The 27890-nt window shown below is 42.9% G+C and overlaps 1 protein-coding gene across 2 annotated transcripts in view; it reads right to left on the bottom strand.

The window, feature by feature from the left end:
* PRKAG2 (protein kinase AMP-activated non-catalytic subunit gamma 2) overlaps positions 1–3318 on the bottom strand; it is a 236948-nt gene extending 233630 nt beyond the window's left edge. For both annotated transcript variants that reach the window (XM_015832534.1, XM_015832533.1), the window contains exon 1: positions 3130–3318. In XM_015832534.1, coding sequence (XP_015688020.1) covers positions 3130–3228 — 99 coding nt within the window. In that variant the 5' untranslated portion in view covers positions 3229–3318. The remainder of the gene's footprint in view (positions 1–3129) is intronic.
* Between the last annotated feature and the right edge of the window lie 24572 nt (positions 3319–27890).

Here is a 27890-nt window from a genome sequence, read left to right as displayed (position 1 = left end):
GCCTCTTCCGCCGAGCCCTGAAAACTCATCTGTTCCATGCGGCCGGCCTGGCGTAGTTTTGATTGGGTTTTGTTAGGGGTTTTATATTTTAGAGCAGGCTTTTATGTAATATTTACTGTGATTTTTATTATTGCCTGTTCACTGCCCTGAGTCCCGTAAGGGAGATAGGGCGGTATATAAATTTAAATAATAATAATAACAACAACAACAACAACAACAACAACAACCTGAACCCTGAAAATGGCTATTTTTCTAACTCTGGCCACAAGGGGGTCACTCTGATGGTCCATCACTGAACCATGGATGGTTCAGATGTTCGACTAAGATGGGCAAAAGAAACCCAGATTCAAATTTCCAAATGGCCGAATGAATCTATTGGAGCCCATGAATTTCAGAGCCAAAATGGTCCCATACTTGGAGATAAAATGAAGAGACACCCAGGTAAGCTCTCTTGAGTCCCCATAGGAAAAAAGTGATCTAAACTGAATGAAGGATAACGGAGATGATAAATTGTCTTTTGACTACAAGCCTGGAACACAGTTAGTCCTCAACTCACAACCCACAATAGGGACCAAAATTTCTGTTGCTAAGCAAGGGGGTTGTTATATGAGTAACACCCAATTTTACCTTTTTTGTGATGGTTGTTAAACGAATCACTGCAGCTGGCATGTGAATCACATGGTTGTTAAGTGAATCCAACTTCCTCCATTGACTTTGCTTGTTGGAAGCCGGCTGGGAGGTCACAAACAGAGATCAGGGATGCTGCAAATAATTTTAAATACCTACCAGTTGCCACTGGTGCCGAAGATGCTGTGACCATGTGAGTGTGAGCCCCTTTTTTCATTGCCTTTGTTCTTCAAACAGTCACTAAACAAATGGTTGTAAGTTGAGGCCTACCTGGAGAGAAGTCCCTGAAAGCCTACAACCCATTTTTCCTGCTTATTTTCATATCTACCAACAAAAATAGTTCAAACTGGGGAGAGCTTTGTAATCTGAAATGTCCATTAGCTTCACTCCATGTACTATCACTTCTTCCATTAGGCCAGGGGTGGGCAGCTAAGGCAAATTTATGATTTATGTGGACTTCAATTCCCAGGATGGCTCAGCTCCCATGCTGGCACAGAGATTCTGGGAGTTGAAGTCCACAGGTCCTATAGTTGCCATAGTTACCTACTCCTGCCTTAGGGTCTTCGGTGTGGGTCCATCTATTAGAGATCCTAGATCGGGGTGGGGAACTATGGCCCCTTTATGACCTTTGGACTTCAACTCCCAGAATTCCTGAGCCAGCCATGCTCAGAATTCTGGGAGCTGAAGTCCACAGGTCATAAAGGGGCCATAGTTCCCCATCCCATCCTTGATGAACCCATTCTTATGGTCCAGCTGTCCTTCAACCACCTACCGGTATGCAATCCAGGGATTCAAATCCATTTGAGCATGTTTTGATCTGATCCTCAAGATTTGATTGTACCATGGAAGAAACAGCAACTACAGGATATTTGATTCTGCTTTACAGCGTGCAAAGAGAAAGAAGAGCACTTGTACGGTTCCTTCAGTGGCTGATCTGCTTAACACCTTCAGATCTCTTTACCAAGCAAGTCTTTTGAAGGCTTTTAAAGGCCCCCTTAAATTTTTAAAGGCCACGCCAGGCTTTGCATACCAGGAGATGAAAAGACAGACTTTGCAAAAAAGCTCAACATTCCCAAAGGGTACCCTAGTTTGCAAACAGGGTGCACGGTAGGCATCTACAAGATATAAAAGTTGCTAATTCCTAGCTTACTATCCAAAACTAAGAACATGTTTTAAAGTGTGTTTTTTTTCCCCCTTGTCTTGTAGGCACTTCCCTCTTCCTGCCCATTTTAAAAGTATTTCTGAATCCCTCCTACTGGGGTTGTATGAATGTCAAGGCACTCTCCAGGGTAAACAGCAGGAAGAAAAGCAGCATTTTAATGTTTAATTCAACTGAGTGAGGTCATCATTAGACATGTGTAATCAGGTTAAAAAATGATTTAAATATGTGTGGAACTCTGCATCTATCTGTGTTTCTATGCATCTTTGTGTCCATGTGTATGCGTGCTTACGTGTATGTGAGGGGGTCAAATTTCCCAGTCCTGCAAGGCCAAACCATCTTTTTGGGATACTGCGAGCTCCAACTTTATGGAAACTGATCTAGGACCAGAACCTGGAAGGGGTAATGCAAGGCCATCAAGACCACCCTCACCACTCAACAACAGATTCAGTCAACTTGAACTGCTGATGGATCTTGCTTCTGAGTAATGGCAGCGCATTTGAAGAATGAATTACAGGTAGCCCTCGGTTTATGACCACAACTGAGCCCCAAATTTCCGTTGCTAAGCAAGGCAGTTTTTAACCCTTTTTGTCCCATATTACGACCTTTCTTGCCAGAGTTGTTAACTGAATAACATGGTTAAGTGAATCATGTGGTCATTAAGTGAATCTGGCTTCCCCATAGACTTTGCTTGTCAGAAGGTCGCAAAAGGTGATCACATGACCCTTTGGGACACCGAAACCGTTATAAGTATGAGTCAATTGCTGAATTTGGTTGTGGGGATGCTGCAACAGTTGTAAATGTGAAAATGGGTCATGTCACCTTTTTTTTAGTGCTATTGTAATTTTGAATGGTCGTTATAAAGGAATTTCTGTAAGTCGAGGACAAAGAGAAGCAAAACAATTAGAAAAAGGCTTCTTCCAAAACATGCCAGCTCGGTGGATCCCTTGCCTTGCTCTCACACCCTTTCCCTCTCTCTCTCCACCAACGTCCCCCCCCCCCCAATGGCGCTGTTAAGTGACAGGCTTGTGCACATTCCTTTCTGCCCCACCCCCAACCTGTTGCTGCTGCTGCCAAAAAAAAAAACCCCAACAACCCAGATTTCACGCTGCATTCTGCACAGGAGATCTGGGGAAGCGTTCAAAAGAACAGCTCCCAACTTCTTGCCCACCGGCTCTGGGGCCAAGCAGGGCTGCGTTCCCACCACTCACCAGCAACTAGCCAATCAGATTTAGCCTGCGGTCTGCGCAGAGCCCTTTGCGGATCTGAACATCGTGCGAACGGAGCAAACGAAGAACAGTAGCTAACCCTGTCCGGTGAACACAGCCAGCAAGTAGACTTACGGGGATGTGAACGCGCAACATGCGTCGCTTCTGGCCAGCGTCCTTCTTCTTAGCAGACGAGGCATCCTTCTTCTTGGCGTCCATGGCCGTGCTTCCCATCGCAGGGATGCGAACAGAGGTTGTCTGCCTACGGCCAGCTCCACTCGCGTGCAAAAGCTCGGAGCCCCTGAGTTGGAGAGTCGTGGGGATATGAGCAGAAAGCTATCAAAAGACGGCGGAAGTTTGTTGGCCGCTGCTCGGGCTTCGGAGGCCAAAAGATGGGTGAGAGAAGAGGCCAACGGAGCCTCGGTTCATCGTCCGCCAGCTGGACCCCCGGATGCCCTGGCGGGACGAACGCGATCCCACTGGCGGGACACCGAAGTTGCTGCACAGCCAGAATCCGCCACAATTTCCCGGAAAGCTACTAAAGTTTCCAGACAGGCATCTTCCTGGAGTTGGCGCGCGCGCAAGGAAAGCGCCTCGTGCAAAGGGGCTTGCAAAGAGGGCGTGCAAACGCAGCCCGAGCCCCCGCAGGGCCAGGCTGCAAATCGCGCGCCCCCTTTCTTCAGCGGGTGCGGGGCAAGGGCGTTGCAATCCTCCTTGAGACGTCGGCTGATTCCTGGGCAAGCGGGTGCAGCTGGCAGGCAGCCGCGGGAGGGAGCGCGAAGAGGCTCAGCGGCTGCACCAGCCGCTTTCGGGCGTGCAAGAGGCGAATCTGACAGCCGCCACGGCACAAACAAGAGGAAAAGAAACGAGGGGGAAAGCGAGGAAACCCTGCCCAGAGAGGGAGGTGCAAACCTGTGTGTGTAAATATATTCCTAGCCGCCGAGGAGGCGGAGAGGCAGCTAACAGGAAGTGCACGCTCATAAAAGGCAACTTTCTCCCGGCCAGCCCTGTCACAACGCGCGCATACGCCCCTCGCCGCCTTCCGCGCCTCTCCCCTGCGGCTACGGCCGCCGGAGACCTCCGCGAACCACCGCAGAGCAGCCCCCTTGAAGGACGCCCTTCGGCCGCCCCAGCCGATGCGCTGTCCGGCCTGTCTCCCGGGTACTGCCCGGCGGCGGGGCCAGATCTGGAAGGAATCCACCGGAGGTGCTGGGTAGGCGGTGTACCCAGCGCTTTCCCCAATTCCTCCGGAGATCTCTGGACTGGGCACGGGTGGGTGACCCGCGAAGACGAAGCCATGCTTCTGCCCCCCCCCCCCCCGGTATGGCTGCTCTGGAACAGGGAACTCGCGGCGGAGGGCGCGCCGCCGCCAGACACGCCTGCCCGCTGCGCAGCTGGCACAGAATCTGCGGGAGGCGCCCGCGGCCAAAGGTGCCGAGACTGCAGTGGCCTGAATGCTCCCGCGCGTGTTTTCTTTCCAAGGGTGGATATTGCGATTTTTGTGGCCCTCTTGAAAAGAAGAGCGTTGGTTTCCCTTTAAACAGATGCTCACAGACGATGCCCTTTTCCTCCTCATTATTCGAGGGAGGTGTTTATTTTTGGCCACTCAAAACGCTCTTAGTCACTGATACCCTGGTCATCTCAGCGTTTTTGACTGCTGCAATGGGACTATCCATTTAAGAGTATGCAGAATATTCAGCTAGCATGAAATGCAGCAGAGCAGAAAGTTTTAGGGGCCCCTAGGGTGGCTCACATAAGCCACTGTTGTCTGAGCTGCATTTTTGCCACTTTGCTTCCGAGCCCAGTTTGAGGTGTTGGTTCTTATCTTTAAAGCCTGTCATGCATGGGTCTAGGACAGGGGTAGGCAACCTTGGCTCTTTTATGACTCATGGACTTCAGCTCCCAGAATTCCTGAGCCAGCATGGCTCAGCATGGAAACCTCTCCATTTCTCCTCAGCATGGCTGGTTCAGGAATTCTGGGAGTTGAAGTCCACGAGTCACAAAAGATCCAAGGTTGCCTACCCCTGGTCTAGGATATCTGAGGAGCCATCTCACTCCAAAGAGATTGGCCCACCCATTCATTCTGGCAGAAAGGGCATGCTGTGAACCCCCACAGTCCAGGAATTCTGGCTACTGGGGTCTAGAAGAAGAAACTTTTCTGCCACGACTACCATCCTCTGGAACAGGGGTGTCAAACTCAATTTCATTGAGGGCCGCATCAGCATTGCGGTTGACCTGGGGCGTGTGTGGCCAAGGTGGGTGTGGCCTACTGGTGGGTGTGGATGGAGTGGGTGTGGCCTGCTCTACATCATTCACGTAAAGGGTGCCTATGAGGGCCTGGGCAGGAGTGGGACAGATCTGAGGGTCTCTGGCAGAAGGGGGTGGGACTGGGGCAAGCGCCAAGGCATGGTCCATTTCTTCAAGGGTGACACCTCCCCAGCACCCAGAGGGCGGGGCCGACGCGGCAGGGGCTGCTTCCTCGCTGTTTCCAGATGGCCTTGTGGAACTAAGACAATGCGTTTCAGCATAGATGGCCACCACAAAATTGTACATTGGCTCCCAGCTGGCCTGGGCCAGGGCCAAGGCAGCGGGGGCCGTTCCCTCACTGTTTCCAGGATGGCTTCGCGGGCCACATGAAACCACTTTGCGGGCTGCATCCGGCCCTCGGGCCTTGTGTTTGACATGTCTGCTCTGGAACATCATGCCCTCGCCGAGATCTGCCCCACCCTCATGGTCTTCCGGAAGGGGTTCAAAACTTAGTTCTGCCAATTAGCCTGGGACCCCCTATTTCAGATTGGACGTGGTTAGTGGGACTAGGAAAAAAGTGCCAACTCCACCTTGTGCCATTGTGGTTGTTAACTTACTTAATTTCTGTTTATTTTAATGTTTAATTTTTGTATGCTTGTTTTTATGATGATGTAAGCTGCCCAGAATCTCTTGACAGACGGGCAGCCTAGCAAATAAATATTGCTGGAATTGGGTACATCTAGTTTAATGATAGCAGTGTTCCAATATCTCAGGGGCTGCCCCAAAGAAGAGGGAGTCGAGCTATTCTCCAAAGCGCCTGAAGGCAGGACAAGAAGCAACGGATAGAAACTGATCAAGGAGAGAAGCAACCTAGAACTAAGGAGAAACCTCCTGAGAGTTAGAACAATTAATCAGTGGAACAACTTCCAACACTGGAAGTTTTTAAGAAGAGACTGGACAGCCATTTGTTCGAAATGGTATAGGGTTTCCTGCCTGAGCAGGGGGTTGGACTAGATGACCTCCAAGGTCCCTCCAACATCATTATCATCATCATCATCATTATTATTATCATTATATTATTATTATTATTATTATTATTATTATTATTATTATTATTATTATTATTATTATTATTATATAAATATGCAGCTGCCACACCAAAACTCTTTGGCTTTTGATCTTTGGCAGTGTGAGCACAACTGTGCTTATTGAAGAAGAGGTCAAGCTTAGGCAAAAGCAACAAGACTGCTAAACAAATAAATAAATAGAAGCACAAGTCTTGAAATTTGCAAGAAGTTTTTTCTCACATGCAGGTTTAGTGTGAGCCAAGATACCCCTGGAATCTCAGTCTCCTTCGATGGAGTTGCAACCAATTGCTACTCCGGGAAATAGGAAGATTTTCCGGCTTCATCCACCACAATCCAAAGTGCTTAAACCTTGTTTCTACCCCACTTAATAATAATAATAATAATAGTATGAGCTATTACTGTGTTGACTGCAGCTTAGGAGGAAGTGACACTGGCTAATTCATCAAACCGTGTCCATCACTATTGATGGAAGAAACTGGTTTGATCTCCAAAATATTAGCCATCCGGGGATTACATTGATACCACAAAGTTTAAATCACGTTGTTTTTCAAGCTGGGCAACTTTAAGATGTGTGGACTTCAACTCCCAGAAAAAAATCTCCATAGACAGTCAACTCCCAGAATTCCTCAACCCAGCATGGCTGGCTGTGGAATTCTGGGAGTTGAAGTTCAGACATTTCAGTGTTGCTGAGCTTGAGAAATGCTGGTAGAGCTAGTCCTCCACTTACAACAGTTCATTTAGTGACCATTCAAAGTTACAACGGCACTGAAAAAAGTGACTTAGGACCATTTGTCACACAACCATTCAGATACTTGGCAACTGGTTCAGATTTATGACGGCTGCAGCGTCCCAGGGTCACGTGATCACCTTTTGCAACCTTTTGAGAAGCAAAGTCAATGGGGAAGGCAGGTTCACTTAACCATGTTATTAATTTAACAACTCCAGTGTTTCACTTAACAACTGTGGCAAGAAAAATCATAAAATGGGGCAAATCTCACTCAACAAATTTCTCACTTAGCAACATCAATTTTGGGTCAATTGTCGTAAGTCGAGGACTACCCATATGGAGTATCTCTCAAATCTTGACCCTTAATATTTTTTTCCTATCTCCTTGCTAGCAAAGGGAATCAATTGCTAACAGGAGTTATTTTTTGCATGGACTGAGGTTATTGGGGCAAGCTGATTGAGCTTTGAATCCTTCCAGTGCAGTTTCTGCCCACCCCTTTCCAGTTGTTCAGCTTCCCTTATCAGGACACAAGTTACAAAAATTGCTGGGAAGCAAATACCGCAACATGTACGTGCATCAAATATCACGGATGAAGGACATAAGGGCAGGATTCGTGCGATGACAACACTATACACATGTCGTTATTTTGTCTTGGTGACCCACTGCAGAGGGTGGCGGGTGGCATGGAAGCAGCTGAACTTGGAAACAGATGGGAGAACAGGAATAGAAATCTGATATTAGATTTCTCCTTCCAAATTTGCAGCCTTTTCTCTGCCTTGGAATGATATGTGAACATGCACGCATGCACACACACACAGAGAGAGAGAGAGACATCCCAGGGATCAATACAACTGTTCTTAGAGAAGCAGAATGAAAAGTTGACGATATATGTTAATTCCTACTACCCATATAGTTTCAAAGCTCAGCACTTAGATTTTAGATTTCCATCTAATTGAAGTAATTTAAATTGCTTAGATTACAGCGCTTAGATCCAGATTTTGCCTCCTTTCTACCAGACATATTGAAATCCATAGGATTTTAAAAAATTTAAAGATTTGTTAGCTGTCTTGGAGAAAGCATTTTTATAGGGCGGCCTCCAAACAGGTAAAATAATTAACCAAGTTTTAGACTGGTTGAGTTTAGCTGGGACTGAACTTTAGGAACCTGTTTTCCTCATAAAATGATTTTCTTCCCATCTGTATACGAGTGTAACTTTAAAACTCTGACGCAGTTTCAAGTGTGGATATCTGAGAAATCACATCAGGACTTTCTAATGTGCTGAGATCATGTCTGGAGGTTTCCTGAATTGGGGTGTGGCAATGGGAGGAACAGTGATTCTGTAGGATGTTTTCCCCACAAAGTCTCACCTCTGATCTTTCCATGGTGTGTTTTTTTTAAAATTTTCCCAGTTGTTTAAATAACTTTAAATACACATTGTCCTTATCCTACCTGACTATTCCCACTGTCCAGGTTTTATGACTTCTTCAGTTAAGGAATATACTGTTCTTCATTTCTCTCCATGATCTGTTTAGGAAGGAAAGTTATGTAAGCTATTTTGAGTAAACAAACACATCTGTGGAACTGTGCAAGTTTTTGACCGTGCAATTAGAAAACAATATAAGAAGGCTATAGTGAAAATTCTAGGATGTGTTATTTTGAAAAATCAATTTGCTTTGCTTCACGTGGCATATTTGTTTTGGCTGAACATTTGCATGATGTGGAAAGTCACAGAAGATTAGGATATGTTGTCCTAAAGATGTTCTCACAAACACATCACAACTCTAGTCTAACTGAACCTGGCATTCCTGACCAAATAAATCCAACACGGCTTTAATTCAGTGTCCCCAAAACATTTTCTTATACATTTGCACCACAAATGTGTAATATACCGTAAATGAAACAGGGTAATGTTTAAACAAATTTACAATTTTGTCTCTTGTAGCTGATTATTATGATTCATTGCACCCTAGACAAGTTCAAATCACCAGAACCAGATGGATTATACCCAAAGATTCTGAAGGAACTGGCAGACATGATCTCAGAACCATTGAACTATATTTTTCAAAGATCCTGGAGCACTGGGGAACTGCTGGAGGACTGGAAAAGAGCTGATGTAGTTCCCATCTTCAAAAAAGGAGAAAAAAAATGGATCCAGGAAATTACAGACCTATTAGCCTGACCTCAATACCTGGAAAGATTCTGGAAAAGATAATCAAACAACGAATCAGCGAACACCTAGAGGCAAAAAAATGTCATAACCAAAAGCCAACATGGGTTTATCAAAAACACATTATGCCAGACAAATTTTATTGCATTCTTTGACAGATATAACTGGATCACCAACTGCACACAACATGTAGTCCTCAATGGAACTGCATCTACATGGAGGGAAGTGTGTAGTGGGCCCCAAGGCTCTGTTTTAGGTCCAGTGCTCTTCAACATCTTCATCAATGGTTTGGATGAGGGGATAGATGGGGAACTCATCAGATTTACAGACGACACCAAGCTGGCAGGAACAGCCAACACTCCAGAGGATAGACTTAAGATACAAAAGGATCTTGACAGACTTGAACACTGGGCGCTATCTAACAAAATGAAATTCAATGATGAAAAAAGTAAGGTTCTACATTTAGGCAAGAAAAACCAAATGCACAGGTACAGTATACTATAGTATACAGCATACAGTATACTATTACTCAATAATAGTAACTATGAGAGGAAGTGTTAGTACCCCTTTATAATGTCTTGGTAAGGCCACACTTGGAATACTGTATCTAGTTTTGGCCACCACAATATAAAAAAGATGTTGAGACTCTGGAAAGAGTGCAGAGAAGAACAACAAAGATGATTAAGGGACTGGAGGATAAAACATATAAAGAACGGTTGCTGGAATTGGGTATGTCTAGTTTAACGAAAAGAAAAACTAGGGATGACATGATAGCAGTCTTCCAATATCTCAGGGGCTGCCCCAAAGAAGAGGGAATCAAGCTATTCTCCAAAGCGCCTGAAGGCCGGACAAAAAGCAATGAGTGGAAACTAACCAAGGAGAGAAGCAACCTAGAACTAAGGAGAAACTTCCTGACAGTTAGAGCAATTAACCAGTGGAACAACCTGCCTTCAGAAGTTGTGAATGCTCCAATATTAGAAGTTTTTAAGAAGAGATTGGACAACCATTTGTCTGAAATGGTATAGGTTTCCTGCTTGAGCAGGGGGTTGGACTAGAAGATCTCCAAGGTCCCTTACAACTCTTCAGTTCTATTCTATTCTATACTATTCTATCTGTTCTGTTCTGTTCCGTTCCATTCTGCTCCAGCAAACCATGTTTCAATAAATTGCATAAACCCAGCCACTGACATCACTAGCATTTTAAAACATGAGCAAGCATTCTGCAAGGTAGGGTGAAGCCATTGCTTTAGGGACTGCCAAACAAATGATCAAAGCTGGTGTTTGAAAAAATGCAAGAAGCATTTTGGAACAGCCTTTAGCAAAACAGGTCCTCAGGCATTTGGGATTGGATGAGCTGGCTGGGAACTACAGAACCAAAGACTCACACATCTGGGAAGTACAAAACTGAAGAAGACTGCTTGAAAGTTTTGGCATGTCCAAGGGGGACAAGCTGCTGTGGGAAGTGTCACTACTTGTAAAACAAATAGTTTTGGGCTGCTGTACAAATAGTACAATCATTCGTTTAGTGACCATTTGAAGTTACAATGGCACTGAAAAATGACTTACAACTAGTCCTTGCACTTATGACTGTCTCAGCAGCCCAACAGTTATGCACTCAAAATTCAGGTGCTTGGCAACCAGTATGTATTTACAATGGTTGCAGTATCCCAAGGTCATGTGATCTTCATATGCAACCTTCCCAGCTGGCTTCTGAAAAGCAAGCTCAAAGGAGGAACCGGGTTCATTTAGTGATGATTCACTTAACAACCGCCATGATTCAGAACAGAGGCAAAGAAGGTTGTAAAATTGAGCAAGACTTGTCTAACAACCACCTTGCTTATCAATAGAAATTCTGATCCCAACTGTAGTCATAAATCAAGGACTATTTGTAATACAAGTGACTCTGCAGAAAGCCTGCCACATCTGAGTAGCAAAAAGCCAGAAAACTCCAGATGGCAGCAAAGAGATGCGGGAAACTGCTGCCATCTAATGGTCCTTTGAGTTTCTGCAATAGGAAATTGTACAATGTGATTTTTCTGTATTTATATCTTCCGCATAGCGTGGTGGTAATAATAATAATAATAATAATAATAATAATAATAATAATAATAATAATAAGTAGTAGTAGTAGTAGTAGTAGTAGTAGTAGTAGTAGTAGTAGTAGTAGTAGTAGTAGTAGTAGTTGGGAGGGACCTTGGAAGTCATCTAGTCCAACCCCCTGCTCAGGCAGGAAACCCTATACCAGGGGTAGGCAACCTCCGCTCTTTTATGACTCATGGACTTCAACTCCCAGAATTCCTGAGCCAGCTATGCTGACTCAGGAATTCTGGGAGTGGAAGTCCATGAGTCATAAAAGAGCCGAGGTTGCCTACCCCTGCCCTATACCATTTCAGACAAATGGCTGTCCAGTCTCTTCTTACAAATTTCCAGTGTTGGAGCATTCACAGCCTCCGGAGCAGGGGTTCTCAGCCTTGGCAACTTTAAGACTTGTGGACTTCAACTCCCAGAATTCCTCAGCCAGCTTTGCTGGCTGAGGAATTCTGGGAGTTGAAGTCCACAAGTCTTAAAGTTGCCAAGGTTGAGAACCCCTGCTCTGGAGGCAGGTTGTTCCACTGGTTAATTGTTCTAACTGTCAGGAAGTTTCTCCTTAGTTCTATGATGCCATCAATCATTATATCCCAGCTCTAAAACCAGGGCCCTGTCCATAGGTCCCAGGGCAGAGCAAGACTGTTTCTCCAATAAGGAGGGTGGAAGAAAATTTGCAGGACAGAAGGGCCAAGATAAGAATATCCCATTCTGATGTGTGTACCTTGAAGACCTTTCAAGGTTAATGGGACAATATTTTCAGTGCTTGCTTTACCTACTAACTAAGGCACCAGTGGATGCTAAGATATGTTGACTCTTAGCACAATCACCTGAAAAAGACCCATCTGATTCACACAAAAAGACTTCCAAAGAAATGGGCAATATCAAACTTCACTTCCTGGTTTCAACCAGTATAAAAACATAACACATAAACATTTCTGACATATATCGAGAACAGTGAATGTTTAGTGATCAGATGCACACCAACGCTGCATTTTTGTGGCTTCTGCAAATAAAGATGTTCTGGTGATGCAGCATTTAACTAGTTTTGGTTCCTTTTTGATTATCATCACAGAAGTCTCTTGGATGTTTTTAAATACTAAACTATATTTGTAAATATTGAACATCATTAGAGAAAGAACTTAAACTTTTTCAACAGGTAAATCAACTCTGCTGTTTGTGGCCAGAATACTAGAAACTGGGAGATTGTGAGTTCTAGTCTGGCCTAAGGCATGAAAGCCAATTGGGTGACTTTGGGCTAATCAGCCAGGATATTGTGACTTCTAGTCCTGCTTTAAGCATAAAGGCAGACTGGGTAATTTTGGGCCAATAACTCTTTCTCCGCCCAAACCACTTCATAGGCTTGTTGTTGTGGGGAAAATAGGAAGTGGAAAGAGCATAAGGTATATTTTCCACCTTGAGTTATTTATAAAACAATAAAGGCAAGATTTAAATAAATAAATATAATGGAGAATGCAAACAGTTTTCATTCATTGTGTACAATTTCTCTTCACAGATATCTAAAGGACATCGCCTATATATGGGTGAAGGTATACATCCCTAACCTTAGGGTGAGAATTCTGCAAGGTTGAAGTCCAAATTTGGAGGGCAAGATATGGATAAATATGATTGTTAGGAATTGCTCCATCTTGTAGCCAACTTTGGCATATCTCAAAACTGGAGAACATTAATCAAAGATGTAAAGATCCACAGATTATCACAATGGAGAGATGGGTGGTGAAACTAATGGATGGTGAAACTAATGGAATTTGCTGAGATGGCAAAATTAAATACTTTGATTAAGGGAAAAGCTTTGTCTAGCTTTGTTTCTATATGGAAACCAACTCTGGCCTTTTTCCTTGGAATTATAAAGAAGGGCTATATTAATTTTGGGATTTCATGATTACAGGTGATCTTTGACTTACATCCAGTTACTTAGCAGCCTTTTGAAGTTACCAGGGATCCCAAAAAAGGGATTTACGATCCAGTTTTCAAATTCCAACCTCAGGAGGGGGGACCATTCCAATGACTGAATTTTGGGTGCTCAGCCTGCTTATATGGCCATTTGCAGTGTCCTGTAGTCATGTAACCACAATTTACAATATTTTTGCTGAAAACTGGCATTTAATTCTGTTGTCTGGCAAAACCCCCCCCCCAAAAAAAGAAGGTCATAAAACTAGTCCTGTCACATGGTGACCCACTTTACAACCATCGTGAGTTACAACCGTAATTGCAGGGCTCAATTACCATCATAACTTGAGGACTACCTGTATAATTGTTTATGCTTATATAGAAATATTGCATACGATCAATATATATATATTACCAAACTGGGTAACAGCATCAGTGTATATTTTTATTTTCTTTCCCTTTTTTTTCTTTATCCGAGAACAGAACAGAATAAGAGTTGGAAGGGACCTTGGAGGTCTTCTAGTCCAACCCCCTGCTCAAGCATGAGACCCTATATCCTTTCAGACAAATGGTTATTCAGTCTCTTCTTAAAAACCTCCAATGATGGGGCACCCACAACTTCTGGAGGCAGATTGTTCCACTGATTAATCCTTTGCACTTTGCCCCTCCCTCCCATTTTTTCTTTTTTTTTTCCTGTTTTTTAAAATATTTTATTTTTTGTAGACGTTTTGTGGGAGGACAGCACCTCCCCCCCCGAGAAAGAAATATTCTGGGAATATTAAAAGGCAGAATATTATATTTCCGCAAAGGATCTTAAAGGCAGAAAAGCAGGCCTAGTTTTTTTTTTTAATAGCCCCCAGTAGAAACACAGGAAACCACTTTTAGAAATGCAGATTTGATAATCCCATTCAACCCCATTCATTCTTTCAACTGTTTAATAATATTCAAAAAGGGGGGAAGAAAAAAGAAAATTCAAACCTGAAAACTATACTGGAATTAAAATCCTAGATATTGCAGACCTGCCAAGAAATCTACATGGGTGTATCTTCGTAGTCCCCAGAAAAGAACTGAACTGAACTTGAATTATATGTCACCTGTAAGAAAGGCAGTTGTGCTGACTCTTAGGGCATTCTCTGGTTTGATATCCATTGCAAGTGTGGGCATTCTCATTTTGATTGATAGTCAAATATTATATACATTACATGCATACATTATATTACATCCTGCTTGCTTGCAAAACCTGGAGCAGGGAAAAACAAAGAAATTGGGCACACCACTGTTTTGTATTTTCATGCTATCTCATTATTTGTCCACAACTCCCTTTTAAATTTGGCTTCTGTAAGCTATTTCTGGCTTTTTTAGAATGACTATCAAATCTTCAACTTGCATTGGATCAGACACAGTTGCATCATAGCTCTAAAGAAAAACAAAGGGGCCTTATATTTTAATGTTGACATATTACACATAGGAAGACGGTATTCTTGATGAAATGTTTTTCAAAAAAGAGAAGCCTTTGTTTTAGTTGCTATTTTAAAAAAAGGGAGTTGCCAAATGGAAGCAATTGGCAATTGATCACTACAAAATGTTTCCAAAGATTGCAGCTTTCTTGAAGCCTGCAAACATTTTCCTGATGTTTATTGTCAGGATTTCTGAAAGTAGTGCAAACCCAACATTTCATAGTAACTTTATTTTGGGGGCCCAAACCTATCAGTAAAAACTGGCTAGGAAAACAACATCAGGATACAGGATACACAAAGACTTTTCTTTTTAAAACTCTTTTTTTTCCCCTCAGTTAATTTTGGATTATGTTGAATGAAATCACACTGAAAGTAAATATCAGAGAAAATGAATACACAATCAAAGATGACTTGGCACAAATATCTGGCAGATGTCAGAACGGCAAGATGTACCCCATGATGTCAAATAATGTCCTGTGACTGATTGTTTTTGATTCCTTGTGACCACATAGATCAGGGGTATCAAACTCGCAATGTCACATGACGTGTCGCAACGTATCGCGACTTTTTTCCCATTGCCGGCAATGGGGTGGGCATGGTTTCGGCATGATGCATCCAGCCTGTGGGCCGGCAGTTTGACACCCCTGATATAGATATATTTTTTTCAATGATGATTTATCCCAAATCTATTCTCCCACGTTTTCCAATGGTGCCACCATCACCACTGTAACTGAGTCCATCCATCTTACTGCTGGTCATCTTCTTCTTCCCTTTCCTTCCACTTTTCCCAGCAACGAAACTTTCTCAAGAGAGCTAGGTCTTCGCATAATGTATCCAAAGCAGGATAATTTGAGCCTGGACATTTGAGCCTCCACTGAAAACTCTGGTTTGATTTGTACAATGATCCATTGGCTTGTTTCTTTGGCAGTCCATGGTATTCTCAAGAATCATCTCAACATCGAAATTCAAAAGCACCAATATTCTTTCTATCCTGCATCTTCTTCTCCAACCCTGGAGGGTTTTAAGAAAAGATTGGACAACCATTTGTCTGAAGTGGTATAAGGTCTCCTGCCTGAGCAGGGAGTGGACTACTAGAAGATAATAATAATAATAAAGTTGGAAGGGACTTTATAGGTCATCTAGTCCAACCCCCTGCTCAGGCAGGAAACCCTATACCATTTCGGACAAATGGCTGTCCAGTCTCTTCTTAAAAACTTCCAGTGTTGGAGCATTCACCACTTCTGGAGGCAGGTTGTTCCACTGGTTAATTGTTCTAGCTGTCAGGAAGTTTCTCCTTAGTTCTAGGTTGCTTCTCTCCTTGATTAGTTTCCATCCATTGCTTCTTGTCCTACCTTCAGGTGCTTTGAAGAACAGCTTGATTCCCTCTTCTTTGTGGCAACCCTTGAGATATTGGAACACTGCTATCATTTCCCACCTCGTCCTTCTCTTCATTAAACTGGACATACCCAATTCCAGAAACCATTCCTTATATGTTTTAGCCTCCAGTCCCCTAATCATCTTTGTTGCTCTTCTCTGTACTCTTTCTAGAGCAGTGGTGGCGAACCTATGGCACGCGTGCCAAAGGCGGCACTCGGAGCCCTCTCTGTGGGCATGCACGCCATTGCCCCAGCCTCGCCTCCCCCTGCGCCCCCCTCCTCTCCAGCAGCCCTCCTGGAGGAGAGTCGCCCCCAGGCGCGGCCTGCATGGAGCAGCGCAGCCAAGGATATAGCCAGGCAGCAGGGACAAGACTCCGCCCTCGCACTCCATAGCATGCAGATGATGCTGCAGGATGTGGGCGGAGGGCGTGGCTGCCATGGCACTGCAGGGCTGCCTGGATGATCTGCTATGGCGGGCCATTGAGGCAGTGCATGGCCCTGTGGGTGAGCGGAAGGGGCGGAGCAGGCAGGGCAGGAGGCAGAGCGGGGGACGGGTTTTGGGCACTCGGTCTCTAAAAGGTTCACCATCACTGTTCTAGAGTCTCAACATCTTTTTTACATCCAAGGTCCCTTCCAATTCTGTTATTCTGTTAAAAAGTCTGACTTTCACATACATAGAGTATTAGAGGGAATATTGTGGCTTGTATGATTCTGATCTTTGTAGCTTTAGTCACGTCAGGGTATTTAAATACTTTTCCAAGGTCTTAATGGCTGCACTACCCAGTGATAGTCTGCAGCCTATTTCTTGACTGCTTGGTCCTTTACTGATCCTAAAAGAGGCCCAGTGAAGCTGGCGCAGAATACCTAATCTACAGTCCTTTGTACCATGAGGTCATGATATGCACGACATCACTTGCCTGCTCCTAGGTATGCACAGAAGCTTCCTATTTTTATCAAAATGTTGAAAGCAGCTTAGGGGGAAGGGTGGGATGACCTCAAAATAGAAAATGGGGCAGATCTAGTTTGGGACTACAGAACAAAAAGTCTCCCCAAAACCTTACAGCAGTGTTTCTCAGTCTTGGCAACTTTAAGTTGTGTGGATATAAATAATAATAATAATAATAATAATAATAATAATAATAATAATAATAATAATAATAATAATAATAATAATAATAATAATAATAATAATAATAATAATAATAATAAAAAAAAAAAAGTTGGAAGGAATCTTGGAAGTCATCTAGTCCAACCCCCTGTTCAACTCCCAGAATTCTCCAGCCCTTCAGTGCAATCCTATGAGAGTGCAATCAGTTGCTGACTGCTCCATTCTAAGCCCCTCCTCCTGGTCACATGATCCAGGACACGATACATACAGGTAATTCTCGACTTACGAACACAATTGAGGCCCAAAGTTCTGTTGTTAAGCGAGTTTTGCTCTGTTTTCCAATTTTTCTTGCCACAGTTGCTAAGTGAATGACTGCAGTTGTTAAGTTAGTAACACAGCTGTTATATGAATCTGGCTTCCCCGTTGACTTTGCTTGTCAGAAGGTTGCAAAAGTTGATCACATGACCCTCGGGTACTATAGCCATCATAAATACATGCCAGCTGCCAAACGGCCGAATTTTGATCACGTGACCACGGGGAATGCTGCAATGGTCGTAAGTGTAAAAAACAATCATAAGTCATTTTTTTCACTGCTGTTGTAATTTGAATGGTCACAAAAAGAATGGTTGCAAGTCAAGGACTACCTCTACAGTGTAGAACCTAGTTTGTTCATTTCCCATGCATAGAAATGCAACATGAGGCAAAAACAAAATTGCACACCCACAAATACAACACTTCACTTCATTGCAGAGAAGAAAATATTGGCAGCCCTTGGTTGCTGTTGGAAAAATGGCTGGAAAGAATTCAAGAAACCCAATTCTGTCTATTTCCTTTCCTATAGGGTTCCCCTGAATTCTGAACCAGGGCTAATATTGTGCTGGTTTGTTTAATCATAGTTTATTGAATAAACATCTGGTTGTGATGGCAACACCAAGCAATAGACCAGTGGCTGTGGTTTGCCTCATGCCTCATGCCAAAAACAAGCCATTGCTTAGTACAAAACAGGCAGTTGGCTTAGTACAATCAATAAATTCGGCTTTGGAGTTAAACAACAACTTAAAAAAAAACACGTATTTTCCCCCCAAAATATTTTGTCATTGTCTTTCAGCACAATCTGCTCTGGAGTTAAAGAACAAAACCATACCCCAAACACAGAGAGACACAAACATAGATTCCATTCAAAGCCGAGTGACACAGCAGCCACTTCTCAATACAAACAATAAATAAAAATCCACAGTTAAACCATGCAGCACTGATTAAGACCAGTTATGCAAGAGGTTGCAGTGCCAGGCAAATAAAAGATTTAGTCTGCTGCTCCAAGCATGATTCAGAGAAGCATCTCCAGGCAGCATTTTTTTTTTTAAAAAAAGAGATGTTACAAAAGAAAAAAAAATGATTTTTTCTCCCTCCCATTTCCTCCTTACAGTTTCCTTCAGTTTTGGTTGGGTGTGATGGAAAAGTCCCAATTTGCAGACTTACACATTTAAGGTGCTCTATATTCAGGTTAAACCAGCAACTGGGCAACATTTTCAGCCAAAAATGACTAGATAATGGGTAGAGGGCTAATTATCCAGCTTCTCTCACTCTCTTTCTCTTTTGCTCCATTCTTCCCTCCAGCAATTTCACCCGTTAAGTTCTATGGCCCAGGGCAGTGATGGCGAACCTATGTCACGCGTGCCAGAGGCAGCACTCAGGGCCCTCTCTGTGGGCACACACATCGTTGCCCCACCCCTGCCTCCTCCCATGGCCCTCTCCTCACCAGCAGCCCCCCCAGAGGAGAGTCGCCCGTGGGTGCGGCCCACGGGAAGCAGCGCACCCAAGGACAGGGCAGTGGGGACAGGACTCCGCCCTTGCACCCCATCGCGCGCAGATGCTGCTGTGGGGCATGGGCAGAGGGTGTGGCCGCTATGGCACTGCTGGGTGATCTGTGGCGGGCCGTGGAGTTGGTGGGTGGCCCAGCAGGCAGGGCGGAGCAGGAATGGGGTGGTTGGGGACACTCGATCTCTAAAAGATTTGCCATCACAGGCCCAGGAAGATGTTGATATTTGCATTTGTTCTTTCTTCAGAATTAGGAAATTCTTGGGTACAAGGCTAATCTGCCCCTGAAATGATAACACCATCTGAACATCTGAACATCTGCCAAATTGCCAATGCATTAATGTTGAGTGGTTGAAGACTCAGTGGGGTTGAAGAAAAATCTGATGCTTTCTGAGCTTGGTTGTTTTTTTGCAAACTTTTCATTACCCAACTATGTAACATCGTCAGTGCTAGAAAGGAGTGGGCTTTGTTCTCTGTTTATATATTAGTGCTTGCCTAGTCAGTATTGGTGGGAGTGTTCTTGATTGGGTCATTATTTACTGTTTAATTGTCTACGTTGGTAGTTCCTTGATTGGGGTATTGTTCACTACTTGACTGTTTACCTGGTATTATTCCTGGTGTTAATCCAAGGAGAAAACAACACTCCCACCAACACTGATAGGGCAAGCCACCTTATTTAAACAGAGAACAAACCTCACCTCCTTTTAGTACTGGTGATGTTATCTAGTTGGGTCATGGAATGTCTGTGAGAAAACAAACAAGCTCGGTGAACACCAAAAACCCCACAGTTCAACCCTGAGCTACAAATATTATCTTTTATTGCAAGAAAAGCTACTCTATTCCCCAAGGCCACCCCAGCAGGAGAAGAAGGAGAGGTGGACAGCTGGAGGGGAGGGGTTAACAATAAAGGTTAATGTAGGGTGCAAAGCTTTCAATTTTCCCAGATGATATAGGGTGATGAAAAAGGCAACTCATCTTACAATAAAAATTAAAATTGCGTTTCAATTGGCAGTGATGTGAAAATGCATCCCCATTGGCAACCTCTAATATTTTTTCTCCCATCAAGTCAATAACCATGGATGGTCCCAGATGAGTAACCAGCGTGGTGAGATATAGCAACCTGCTGTGACATATCTGATCATTTTAAAAAGTCAGATAACTGATTGTTTTTATGTTTTCAATGGAAAGCTTTTAGTTTGTGTGTATGTGTGTGGGGGTTGCAACCTGAAATCTTTTGCATCTGGCAAAAGATTTCAACTGGGCCCTTCCAGATCTTGGGGGATCTGCAAACCCCACTTATGTGCTGGGACCTGGTTGGAAGGAGCTGGGCCATGCATGCTAATTCAGCATATTTAACTAACTCCCAGGATTCCTAGGCCAGCGTGTTGGCTGAGGGATCCTGGGAGTTGAGGTCCACACATCTTAAGGTTGCTGAACTTGAGAAATACCCTGAATTAAAACATTAATTAGGCTGATTCCAACTACCGCAGAGATGCACAGCAAGCAGATGCCAAGATGCAGACTCGCTGGGAAGGAAGGAGGCATGCCAAGGAGATGCAGAGGTAAATACACTGTCTCCTAGTCCCAATGGAGCAAATGTTAATCACTAAATCAAGAAGCTCAGCAAGATTGAAGAGTTCTGGGAAATTGCTGCATCCTATAATTCCAAGGAGAGCCCTCCTTGGAATTATAGGGTCAGAGTGAAAACTCACATACCCTGTTCAGCCAGAGGGCAGCTGTTTCCAGTAACACATGTGCTCAATCATCAATAGTGTTAAAGCAAATGATCTTGGCAGGCAGAAGGTCTCAGATGTAGGTTAAAGGACTTGAAAACCAGCAGTTATAACAAAACCATGTGAATCAACTGCTACTCAAGTCAATATTGCCATCCCAGATCTAGTTAGTAGCGTTTTGGTCTCATAGGCACTGTGGGAAGTCAGCCCCCGAGAGAAGGAAATATTAAAAGGGCAGAAAAATATATTTCCTCAAAGGATCTTAAAGAGGCAGAAAAGCATGCCCAGTTTTTTCTTAATAGCCCCAAGTCTCCCTCCCGCAAGCAGAAACCAGCTCTGTAAAAATGCAGATGTAAATAATCCAGGAAGGTTGGAGGCCCCCAGCTAGAAGCTTAGGAAGACAAAGAGACCTAAAATCTACATACCCCACCAAAACTCTAAGACAGGACATAATAGGATTAACACAGAGATGCCAAAGGGCATACCCAGACTCAGGTCAGAATACGTGACACAGGAAATACAAAGTCTCAAACAGGAACAGGAAACAACTCCAAACAAAAGCCCCAGAGGGTATAAAAACCCACTCCCTACATGTGCTCTCTCTCTTTTCTTCCAGAGCCATCTTTCAGTCTGGCTCTCCGCTTCAATAAACTGCAACCTTCTTTCTAAAGCAGTTGCCATGTTGTTTATTCCCGGCTTGGACTGAATCATGATGAAGACTTTTCCTGCAACAGCATCATGCTAGAAACTAGGAAGTTGTGAGTTCTAGTCCTGTCTTAGGCATGAAAGCCGGACGGGTGAATTTGGACCAATCATCAGGAGACTGTGATTTCTATTTCTATCTTAGACATGAAAGATGTCTGGGTGACTTTGGGCCAGTCACTCTCTCTCTCTCTCAGAGAGTTGTTGTGGGGAAATTAGGAGGAGGAAGAAATAGGGTAAGTTTGCCGCTTTGAGTTATTTATAAAAATTACAAAGTTGGGATTAAAAAAAATTAATATCTATTTGTCACCCCTTAATCTGTTTTCCTTTCCAGTCTCATATTTTACATAGGTACTTTGATTGTATATTATTTTAAACTCGCTTTCTGCATGCATTCTTCTTCTTTTGTTTAATCTTTTTCTGTCTTTTTTATTTTATTACCTAGAGGACCAAATGCAAAGGAATTTTATATCAGCAACATTATCTTTTCATTTCATTGGATTACCAACTGCTATCTATTTCATTCCAGTTAACTGTCATGGATTCCCTTAGAACCTTAATTTAATAAAATATGCAACTTCTAGCTGTTCACACAGGCTTTGGGGGATGGTTCATAAATCTTCTGATATATCCACGAGCCCAAATTAATAAAAATAAATTACTCTATTAATTTGAAAGATTAGAGCTGGATCTATATTTATTCATACACACAACTGATTTTAATGTTTTTCTTTAAGCATTATTAAATCTGAATGCAACATGAAAGTATTCTTAGAACTATTTTTAATTTATGCTTTATGCCAGCGGTTCTCAACCTATGGGTCGCGACCCCATTTGGGGTCGATCGACCATTTCACAGGAGTCGCCAAGCAAGGCTGTCCGCCATTTTTTTTCCCTTTTCCAGTGGGTGCCTTACCTCCCTTGGGCTGGGCCAGCTGGTGGTCGGCCTGCTCCGTCTCTGCCGCTTGCCAGCTATGCCTCGGCTGGCGCAGGGGGCCGAACCACACATGCGCGGCGTTCCCGGGCAGGGAAAGTCCTCGACTTACGACCGGTTGGGTAGTCCTTGACTTACGACCGTTTAGTCCTCGACTTACAACAGGTTGGGGGTCACGGCATTAAAAAGGTTGAGAACCACTGCTTTATGCTAGGTTTCAGTCAAGTAATGCTGGAGGATACTTGACTTTCTTTCAACATTGCTTTCAATATCCTGGACAGAATGTTATAAAATTCTGAAAAAACAACAACAGGGTCCTAAATGTAGGCATAAAACTTTCCAAGAGTACATGCCATCAATGCAGAGTTGAATAGTCAACCTTGGCAAAAACACAACTGTGCTATAAGAGAATAGCAGATAATGAAGTTTTATTTTAGCAGCACAGGACTATTTCCAATGGTTTCCAAAAGCAATTAGTGTATGTTCCAGCTTAATTTTGTGCAGTATTTTCTTTACATTTTGATAGAGCTACCGTATCTGTAACTGTATAATTGTGTCTGCTGTATCTACTGTAGCTTGAGGCATGTAACGCCTTTGAACGGTTCATCAATATCACAAGGCATAAGCAAAATCAAACTTTATTTTAAAAATGAAAAGAGAAAAGGTTAATATTCCATCTGAAGTTTAAATATTCTCAAAGTTTGAACAAAGAAGAATGCTGAAAGTAAAACATGCTGTAGGCTTAATTACCAAATTCTGACTGTAAAGATTTTTTAGTGGCAGGACTGTTTTTAACCTTACTTTCCAGAATACCTCTGAGTCTCCACACACTGGTCCTATCTTCCTATCTTGATGTAACTGCATGGTGGTTACTGTTGACATCCCTGTATTCCAGAGATCATCACACCTGGCAACTTCCGCTTATGACCCCAACATATGTGTGAGAGAGGACTTCCACAGCTTGTGAAGATCACTGGCAAATAAAAGGCAAAAAGGCTATAAAAATAAAATTCAGAGCACCTTTTTCTGCTGGAGGCATGTGACTCCTTTGAACAGTCCATCAACCTCACAAGACATAAGTAGAATCAAAGTTTTATTTTAAAAAGGAAAGAAGAAATGGTTAACATTCCACTTGAATTTCAAATGTCACATGGAAAACATCTAATTTAATAGGGGAGGAAATAGAAGACTGCTAAAATCACAGACACTAATTCTCTGTTGTAATGAGGTGGCAAGTTGCACAAAAGCACACCAGTACTCAGAAATGGAGAAAACATGTATAAAGGGGTCCTTGCTGCTCTTTGAGATTGCTTGTTTTCTTGCAGATGTTTCATTAATCAAACTAGGTAACATCAGCAGTGCTAGTAAGGAGTGCTGTTTGCTGTCCATTTATATTCTAGTGGCTTGCCCGGTCACTGTTGGTGGGGGGTGGGGATCTTAGAAATTATTTGGTTGGACTGTTTGCCATTGGCTTCTTTGACAGCATCCAGGTCAGCATAGATTAACTCCAAGGTTAACATCAGACCAACAATCAAGTAAACAATACCCTAATCAAGGAACTGCCAAACACTGGCAAGCAAGCCACTGACTAGAACAGGGGTAGGCAACCAAGAAATTAAAAGATGCTTGCTCCTGGGGAGGAAAGCTATGGCAAATCTAGACAGCATACTAAAAAGCAGAGACATCATCCTGCCAACAAAAGTGTGTATAGTCAAGGCCATGGTTTTCCCAGTTGCAATGTATGGCTGTGAAAGCTGGACCATAAGAAAGGCTGAGCGACAAAGAATTGAGGCCTTTGAACTATGATGCTGGAGAAGACTCCTGCGAGTCCCTTGGACTACAAGGCATTCAAACCGGTCAGTCCTAGAAGAGATCAACCCTGACTGCTCTTTAGAAGGCCAGATCCTGAAGTTGAAACTCAAATACTTTGGCCACCTAATGAGAAGGAAGGACTCACTGGAGAAGGGCCTAATGCTGGGAAAGATTGAGGGCAATAGAAGAAGGGGACGACAGAGAATGAGGCGGCTGGAAGGAGTCACTGAAGCAGTAGACGTGAGCTTAAATGGACTCCAGAAGATGGTAGAGGACAGGAAGACCTGGAGGAACGTTGTCTGCGATGGGTCGGACACAACTTCATAACTAACAACAACAAGGCAACCTTGGCTCTTTTATGACTCGTGGACTTCAACTCCCAAAATTCCTGAGCCAGCACAGCTGGCTCAGGAATTCTGGGAGTTGAAATCCACGAATCATAAAAGAGCCAAGGTTGCCTACCCCTGGACTAGAATATAAACTGACAGCAAACAGCCCTCCTTACTGACCTACAAATATTCTCCTTTATTAGTGACAATAAATATGACTAACTAGGAGAAGCAGAAAATAAATTGAAGTTAGTGCAATTGTTAGCAAACTTTTTCCTAGTCCTCTAAAAAAATAGAAATCCCTGGAATAGACGTTACCTCTGGAGAATTGGATTGTTTGTTAGCTGGAGAATCCTTCTTTCTGAAAATACTAACTTAAATCATATATTAGAGGAGAATCTTAGCCTCCCTTTCGCCTCCCTCCCACTCTTCCAAACACATATTTTCTTGTTTCTTTCCTTCCACCCTTCTGGTTTGCTTTTCCAAAGGACCCATATTTCAAAGACGGAGGAATTAAGACAGTCTAATTATTTTGCATGTATTCTAAAGATTATGCCTGAAAGTCACCGGTTCCAGCCAGAAGTCTGTCTGGCAGGCAGAATGTAAGAATTAAAACTGGGATGGGCATTGACCTACCCATTTTCTTCAGATTTCATCACAAGGAGAACAATTCTGCCTTAAACTTTTAGTTGACACACAGGGAGATAAAAGATACCTGTCTCCTTCAACTCTGTATTGCCGATCAGTCTCTTCAATTATCTAACAGACCATCTATCTGGTTACAAAGCTCTCAGGTAGCTAAGATATGCATCAGAAATTCTTTTGAAGATGCCCCCACTCTGTAAGAGTCTTGCCTTTAGGGTATCTAGGTTGGGATTTCTCCTTCTGAGCCTTACAGAAGCACAGAACCCTTGGAAACTGAGTTTGTTCTCCATTCCACTTAAAGTTTTTTTTAACCCCATCTTTATTATTTTAACAAATAACTCAAAGAGGTGAACATACCTAATACTCCTTTCCCCTCCTATTTTCCCCCGCAACGATCCTGTAAAGTGGGTTGGGTTGAGATAGAGTGACTGGCCCAAAGACACCCAGCCAGTTTTCATGTCTAAGACCAAACTAGAACTCACCATCTCCTGGTTTCTAGCCTGGAACCTTAACCACTAGCTTAGGAAACCATTAAGATACATCTGTTTCGCCACCATTAAGTGATTTTGAGATCCTTGTCCATTTATTGCTTCTTTTATTCTGCCCTTGCTTTAAATTCTATTAGCTGCCTTGAAGTCTCAATGAGTCATATCAGACAATCAATAAATGAAATTTTTAATACCCAGGGGCTGACTTTAGTCATCAAGGAAGGAGAAGTGCAATGAAACAGAAATTATCTATCTTTTTAAGACATATGACACCACAAAGGCGAAGCTTCACTGGGACAGTGAAGGGAATAGACAAAGATTCTTTATTACTGATATGAATGCATGAAACTGACATAAAAAACTGGGGCCATTATCATTCCACTATGTTACATTACATCCAAAATAAAAATCAAAGATATTAATTATAACCTAATTGGAAGGTGTCCCTTATGATTTTGAATCAATAACTTTCAACCCCAAAGCTAAATTCCAGTCTGAAACTAGACATAATTTCAGCAGTTTACAAAATCAAGATAAAATTTGTGTTAATTTCAGATTTTGTTTTTTAAAAAAAATCAAACCAAAAATATTCTGGCCAACAGAATGTTAGTTTTACAAAAACGTTTCAGAGGCTGTGCTGAAATTTCAATCCCATAACATGTAAATAGATCATTAAGCTTTTTAGCCTAAAAACAAAATCATCATTACTTTCTATAAAGTAATTTCTTCTCAGAAACGTATCAGATATTTTCCGATGTACCTTTAACCATGCCTTAAAAGGCAGAGAAGGAACTGAAGCATTTACAAAGTTTAGCAGAGATTTGAGGACATTTTAACAGGGTGAAAGCTAACAAACACTCTGGACTGGCTGCTGTGTTTGAACAATCCCCATAAAGTGAAAAAGCAGCAGTTATTAAAACTTGGCATGCCAAAAGCACCTTGGCTATATTTAGAGTTAAAGGTTTCTCATCCCCGATCAAAGTCGTAAACACTACAAAGCAAACACTGGCGTTTTATTCATCTGCCTGATGCTTTAGGAGCCACTACTAAGCATCTCTAAGCTTATTTCCATCCTGCTCTATTGAATCAATAAAACAAATCTCTGGAGAATTCAAACAGCTTCACTGATACTGGTAACTCCAGATGCTAACAACAGAACGGTTTCTTTAGAAATATATGTGCTCTTTCTGAATATTTTTGTTTTGTTTGTTTGTTAAAAGACTGGTTGGGTTTTTTGCTTGCTCCATCCATCTACCATTGTTTTTAAGTACTTTTTTTAAAAGTCAGTGTACAAAAACTAAAAGGAAAAAAAAAACCCCACCCAATAAATAACAGGGATGAAATTTTAGCATTTGTTTGTCTGCTCTTGTTTTTATGCCTTTATCAAGGTAATGATAAAACTGATATTAATGAGCTTATCCAATGAATATTTTTTGGGTATCAAACAGAAAGAAACAAGCAGTTTCAAAACAAACCTGATTTGCTATAGTCTCAATGGGTCCATTTCGGTGCAGTCTGGCTTTATTGGAATGCAATTTCCTAAGCTTTGAGGCCACAGTAAAGTATGCATGATCCTTTAGTGTTGTCGTCTGACCACATCTTTGGCTCGCTAATAAAAAGGAAATGGACGGTTTAATTTAGTTAGTAAGAAAAATTAAGGCGCTGTTGCATTAGCACCATTGCAAGTAACTAAGTGTAAAAAAAAATGGTTCAGAATTGAAGCAGAATTATGTGACTGTACTGGAAGAGAGGAAGTAATGTCACAATTGAGCTGAGTTTGAGTCAGCAGCTTTCAAATACAGGTAGTCCTCAATTTACAACAGTTCATTTAGTGACTGTTCAAAGTTACAACGGGACTGAAAAAAGTAACTTATGACCATTTTTCACACTTATGACCTTTGTAGCATCCCCATGAGCATGTGATCAAAATTCAGATGCTTGGCGATACGGACTTCCGGTGGTGACAGGCTGCATTGCATGGCGGCTTTTGTTAGCCGCCCGCCTGGGAGCGCGTCAAAGCCTGAAGAGACAGCGTTCGTTAGCTGTCTCTCGGCTCGGAACCTCGTCCCTTGGGCAAAGAGGGGGGGGTGAGCAAGTCCGGATAGGGCTCGAGCTTCCTCTCACCCCGGTTTTGTTATAATCGGGGTTGAGAGATGCTAGCTCGCCCGGAGTCTGGACGGTCTCCGCGCCCTATGGCGCCTTCGCTCCTCTTTTGGAGCGAAGCCAGATGCAGCTCCCACCTCTGCTGTTGGAAGGTATTTGGACTTAAA

This window comes from Protobothrops mucrosquamatus, unplaced genomic scaffold (genome assembly GCF_001527695.2).
Source record: "Protobothrops mucrosquamatus isolate PMUCROS unplaced genomic scaffold, P.Mucros_1.0 scaffold5, whole genome shotgun sequence".
Taxonomy (NCBI): Eukaryota; Metazoa; Chordata; class Lepidosauria; order Squamata; family Viperidae; genus Protobothrops; species Protobothrops mucrosquamatus.
This window is presented reverse-complemented; position numbering and strand designations above follow the sequence as displayed.